Source organism: Sesamum indicum, linkage group LG11, assembly GCF_000512975.1.
Source record: "Sesamum indicum cultivar Zhongzhi No. 13 linkage group LG11, S_indicum_v1.0, whole genome shotgun sequence".
Taxonomy (NCBI): domain Eukaryota; kingdom Viridiplantae; phylum Streptophyta; class Magnoliopsida; order Lamiales; family Pedaliaceae; genus Sesamum; species Sesamum indicum.
In genome coordinates this window covers 13,189,308-13,195,021 of record NC_026155.1, presented here as the reverse complement: position 1 = coordinate 13,195,021, position 5,714 = coordinate 13,189,308, and the positions used below count along the sequence as shown (strand labels likewise).

The window sequence follows — 5,714 nt, the reverse complement described above, 5'->3', positions numbered from 1 at the left end:
GTTTTTTTAGTATTGTTAAAGTTAGGGTTACAACAGTATTTTTGGGTTGTATAAAGCCCATATAATTTAGTTGTACCAAGTTCTACATCAAATGGGCCTTCCACTAGAGGCCCACTTGAACTATACTGGGGATATTATCGTAAAATTGGAGTCTTGTGGGGGCATTGAAGTAAATTTAAAAAAAAAACAACGACTTGCAAAAATCTCATCCATTTGAACGGTGGGTTTATCTGCTCTCAATCCTGCGAGCTGCAAAGGCCCTTCTCATTTGCTTCAGATATTTGTGCAAAGGAACTGAACCAAATGGAGTGAGCAGAGATTGCTTATTGATTCTTTCGCTCTTTCCCCTCATCCCTTTTTCTTTATTTTTAATTGTTCTTCCGTAAAAGTAGTGTAATGGAGGCAGGAAGGAGCTTGGTTTCTTCTCCACCACAATTTCCTCCAAGAACCCATCTCAGGAATTGCTCTTCTTCTTCAGGTTTTTTGTCTCTAAAGTTTTATGCTTTTACTGGGTTCTGAAATGTGACCGTGTGTGGTTGTGCGCTATACAAGTGAAGAAAGCAAATGATGTCTGGTTATGTTTACTTAAGATTCATGCAGTTGAATTTTCTATAAATTGTTCTAGTGCTTGCAGGTTGTATATGTTAGTGATATTCAGCACCCTCTCCATGCATCCGCTGTGTGGAACTTAGAGTGATACTCTTGAAGGCAGATTCTGTGAGAACACTGAGAAGAGTTACTATATTATAATATTCCATGTTGGTTTTTGGTTATGAACTAGAATTGTGGGATGTGAGATGGAACAGTTTGACAGTAAGAAACAGCAATTTTGAATTTTGACGATGTTGAATCGGAAATTTAAAATTTTTGGTTGACGCATTATAATTGGTCACTGTTGTGATATTTGGTTATGGTTGCAGTACGGTTGTATGATGCATATCAATTTGATGTTACCTGCAAATTTTGCAGTTTTGCTGCTTCATGATCAAGTGACTCCTGCTCTTACCTCTCTGTCAACTACCTTAGCTCGACATTCTCCTACTTCAGTTCTTACTCAGGATCAGCATAATGAGAGCAGGTCGATGTTGTGTTCAAAGGAAGATAGTGTATTTCAGGTGAGACTCAAGATTAGCAATGCTATTCTGGTGTTAATAGATGTCGATTTGTCGTACTACTGGAGGTGTTTAAGAAAGAATATTCTGGACAGTGCTTGAGAATCTTTCTTCCCATTTTTCATTCTTCTGATCATTTTGTTATCATTAGTAATTTGGTGTTATTAAAAAAGATATTACCTTGCAAGCCTACAGTCCAAGCTGACATCATTATGCAAAAATCGTTTTGGTTGATATGTTTGTCTTTCCTTTCCAGTTGAAGCAAACATTGGGTATGAGGCAGGCGGTAATGGCGCCTGCATCTTCATCTAATGATGGGAATGGCAATGTTGATCCTGATCAGTATGTAAATGAGTTTCAGCTTCAGTTGCTACGCAGGCCAGAATTGTGGTATTTGTAAGAGTAATCAAACTATTACACCTACCTACCAGTGCTTGAAAATTTTCTATGACTTTTTGCCTGTAGCATTCTCTGCATCAGAATCCTTTTCTAACTGTCAGCTCAACTTGATCAATTTATGTATCATTGCAGATGGCCATCCTTACAGACAAAGGAACAACTCTTTTCTATGACAATGGAGTCCATTTCAAATAAAAATGAAAAATTTATAGATGTAGAAGCAGACCGTGTGGTTGCACTTGCTAGAGAGGCTTTTTCAGCATGCAAAGAGGCAGCTGCCATTGTTAAAGATGCTGAACTTTTTGGAGCTCGTCTAGATGACTCTTCTAGTATAAGGTCTGCATCCTTTTGTTTTCACTTTTTCAGCTTTATATATGTGCTATCTAAAATCTCTTCACAAAGTTATATCTGAAGCCTTTTTCCTGTTGGCTTCCTAGGAGTTTGACTGGTGTTCCTGCACAAAGAACTGTGAGGTCAACACGTCTTGTGGAGAGGCAGATGAAGAGAAGGAGGGTGCCCAAGCCAAAGATTGAGGTTCAGGAAACCAACCATCGTAGGAAGCCAGAATCACAGAGAAAATCTGATGAAGGATTTGATCCTAATGATCCTCTTCGACTATTCTTACGGGGACCAGAAACAAGACAACTTTTAACTTCAAAAGAGGAGTCAGAGTTAATAGTGAAGATACAGGTTCTCTTCAAGTTCTTCATTGCCTTTTCTGTAATGGGATACCTGTTCTGGTCAATCCGACCATAATTATTTACAAGCTACTTGTTTTCTACTAGGAGTTGATGAGACTACAAGAAATGAAGAGTCGGCTCAAGGTTCAGTTTTCCCGTGAACCTACACTAGTTGAGTGGGCTGCCGCTGCTGGGATTAGTTGTCAAGCCTTGCAGTCCCAGATTCACTGTGGGGACAGCAGCAGACAGAAGTTAATTTGTGCCAATTTCCGCATGGTGGTTCACATTGCCAAGCAGTACCAAGGGCGTGGTCTGAGCCTTCAGGATCTCTTACAGGTGAACTGGAGTTGCTTAATTAAGTATTCACCTTGGTTTGACTTTGCAACAGGAATGAACTAGTATCAGAGTCTTTAGTATTTACTTCTTATTCTTGAATCATTGTGCAAGCTGCAGCTTCTTATGATGTGTGAAGCTTTGTTGGTCTGTTGTAGGAGGGAAGCATGGGTCTTATGAGAAGTGTGGAGAAATTCAAGCCCCAAGCAGGTTGCAGATTTGCTACTTATGCGTACTGGTGGATAAGGCAATCGATTAGGAAAGCCTTATTTCAGCATTCTAGGACGATCCGCTTGCCTGTAATACCCCTTTCCAGAGTCTGCAATTTTCCATTTTGATCCTAAGCTTTAATTTTACAAATTATCTTTTATGGCTATAAATTGTTTCTATATTTTTCTAGTTATGCTTATTGATGATATTTCAGCTGCTTCCTCGTGTTTGTTCTTAGTTCTTCTCCTTCTGTCATTTTTAAAAGGAAAGTTGATTTAACTGAGTTTGATGTTTCAGGAGAATGTTTATAGCCTCCTCTCCAGGGTGTATGAGGCTAAGAAATTATGCATTCAACAAGGTAATCACCTCCCAACAAAAGAGGACATAGCAGCATGTGCTGGAATGTCGGTTGAGGGACTGGAGAGATTGCTGTATACTGCTAGAATGCCTCTCTCACTGCAAAAGCCTGTGTGGACAGACCAAGATACAACATTTCAGGTAGTGTTGTTATTTTTAATCTTTTAGCACCTGGTGAAGCTTTCTAATTGGAAATCATGGATCTCGATCCTTAATAAAAAGGATTTTGATGTTTCTTTCTGAAGAATTCAATGGGAATTTGTAATGTGATGGCTGGAGGGTTCTGTTTTCTCAAAAAGTAAATACTCTGGGATACTTACCGAACATATTCAAAAAAATATTTTCCCAAAAAGGTATTAGACCCTGTCATTGACATCTCAACAATTTATAGTAGTTAGTCCTGCATTAAGTTCTGCTTCTGGTAAATCTAGAAGCCAGTCTTTCTTTCTATATCAAGTACATGAAATCCAGCTCTCACCGAGACTAATAGAGGAAATTTGCTATTAATCTCTACAGGAGATCACTGCAGACACCACAATTGAAGTCCCAGATGTGGGTGTAGCAAAGCAGCTGATGCGACAACACATCAGGAATCTCTTGAGTGTGCTCAGTCCCAGGGAGAGGAAGATAATCCGATTGAGATTTGGCATTGAACATGGCGAACAGAAATCACTGTCTGAAATTGGTGCTGGTTTCGGATTATCTAAGGAGAGAGTTAGACAACTGGAAAGCCGAGCATTGTACAAGCTGAAACAGTGTCTTGGTAGCCATGGGCTAGCAGCATATGCAAATATGATCATTTAGTCTGAATGCTGTAATTAGGTTGTGCAGTAAATGAGATGCTGAGGGCATTTTTTATTTTTTTGATATGGCAATGGAAGTGAATGTGTCTGGTTGGACTGTACATGAGACCAACACCATTTGCTCCTTTCCTCCATAATCGAATTGTGTTCTGTAGAATGTCAACAATTGGAATTTTTCTTCAATATCATTGAACAAAACTGTAATGGCGGAGTGGTTCTCGATTAGAATCTTAGACCTTACATTCTGTAGATAGCTGCTGCATATCTGATTTCTTACCCTCCCCATGGTCCGTACCATAGTGGATTCAAGAATGTCCTTAATCATCATATGCTTGAACGGAAGTATACAGTGAATGACACACTGAGCCTTGCCTTGGTATTACTATAGGAGAATCAATGTTTCTGCATCTACAACAGAAATCAGTATACTACACTAAATTGACATTGGAAACTACGGCCTTAAGAATGATATAAATCATTGTAGATTCACAGAGGGTGTTGTGGTAATGGTTAACCTCAATGATGCACCTAATGCAATTCTTCAGATATGGCCACATACCAATCATGGGGGTATGTGGGCACATCTGAAGGACCCCAATATTCCATCAATTGTATCTATAACTCAGAAGCAGCATTTAGTGCTCATATCAAAGGTAGGTAATATACCATTTTCATCAAGAGAATGGTAGATCCATGCTGGCTGGAAAGAGAATTGTTGAAAGTATTGAGTCAGGCACTCTTCTGAGTGCGGATGAAAGGAACTAGCTCTCGATATAGAGTCCTTGTCATAAGAATCTTGAGGGAGACCAGCATGTTTCCAACATACACCACTTGCTCTCCCATTAGAAGCACCTTGCAGAAAATGAGCTCAACCAATCTCATAGTTCATACAAGGGGAAGCCTTTCCTTTTTCTCAGGATTAGTCTCAGACAAAGGTTTAGTACCATGGAGGCTGCCCACAAGAGAAGAGTATACAGAGTCATCAGGTGTGAAACCAGCCTCTTTCATCTCATCATACAATTTAAAAGCTTCATCTGATCTTCCCTCTTTTGACAAGCCAGATATCAGTACTGTGTAAGTTACCAAAGTTGGACTTATATTCTTTTCTGGCATCTGTTTAAAGAGCTTCACAGCCTCATCTATCTCTCCAACTATGCACTGTCCATGGACAAGTGAGGTGTATGTATAAACATCTGGCAGCAGCCCATTAGTTTCCATTTTCTTTCTCAACATATTTGCTTCTCTTATCTTTCCCTTTTTGCAATATCCATCTATCAAAGCATTGTATGTCACATTATTCGGTTTCTCTCCCATTTTCTCCATCTCATGTAACAATTTCTCTGCTTCAACAAAATCACCTTCCTTGCTGTATATGTCAATCAGAGTTGTGTAAGCAACTGTGTTTAGAGCTACACCCTTATCCACCATTGAGAATAGCAACCTTTTTGCTTCCTCATGCCGCTTTAGTTTGCATAAACCATTTGCAATTATGTTGTAAACATAAACATCAGCTTTGAACCCTTTCCTCGCCATAACACCTTGCAGTCTCCAAGCTTCTTCAATCATCCCCTGCTTACAATAGCCATCCATCACTGTGTTGAAAATCACCCGATTCATGTCTATTCCTTTGGTTTGCATCTCGTTGAGCAACATTTCTGCTGCATCCATGTTCCCTGCTTTGCACACACAATATATTAATGAACCGTAAGTGTGCACATTAGGTTCCAAGCCTTTCTCTACCAACTCATCAAATAAAGCAAACGCCTTCTTAACATCTCCCAACTTACTAAAAAGACTAATCATTGAGGTGTAGACATGAA

The 5,714-nt window shown here is 39.4% G+C and overlaps 2 protein-coding genes across 4 annotated transcripts in view; one reads left to right on the top strand and one right to left on the bottom strand.

Moving 5' to 3' along the window:
- On the top strand, positions 213 to 4,098 carry LOC105174284 (RNA polymerase sigma factor sigF, chloroplastic). Of its 3 annotated transcripts, none has more exons than XM_011096331.2 (10): positions 214 to 478; positions 635 to 717; positions 970 to 1,115; positions 1,369 to 1,508; positions 1,644 to 1,847; positions 1,949 to 2,201; positions 2,297 to 2,527; positions 2,683 to 2,823; positions 3,032 to 3,232; positions 3,608 to 4,098. In XM_011096331.2, exons 3-10 carry the CDS (start codon positions 1,083 to 1,085, stop codon positions 3,893 to 3,895), a joined length of 1,491 nt encoding a protein of 496 aa, XP_011094633.1. In that variant the 5' UTR covers positions 214 to 478; positions 635 to 717; positions 970 to 1,082; the 3' UTR covers positions 3,896 to 4,098. The 3 variants fall into 3 exon arrangements, with proteins under 3 accessions (XP_011094631.1, XP_011094633.1, XP_011094632.1); XM_011096330.2 differs by having other exon boundaries at positions 626 to 717; XM_011096329.2 differs by lacking the exon at positions 635 to 717 and having other exon boundaries at positions 213 to 478.
- Positions 4,240 to 5,714, bottom strand: part of LOC105174285 (pentatricopeptide repeat-containing protein At2g32630) — a gene marked incomplete in the record, with an annotated part of 2,661 nt that continues 1,186 nt past the window's right edge. Inside the window, 1 exon segment of the mRNA XM_011096332.2 lies at positions 4,240 to 5,714. Coding sequence (XP_011094634.1) covers positions 4,780 to 5,714 — 935 coding nt within the window.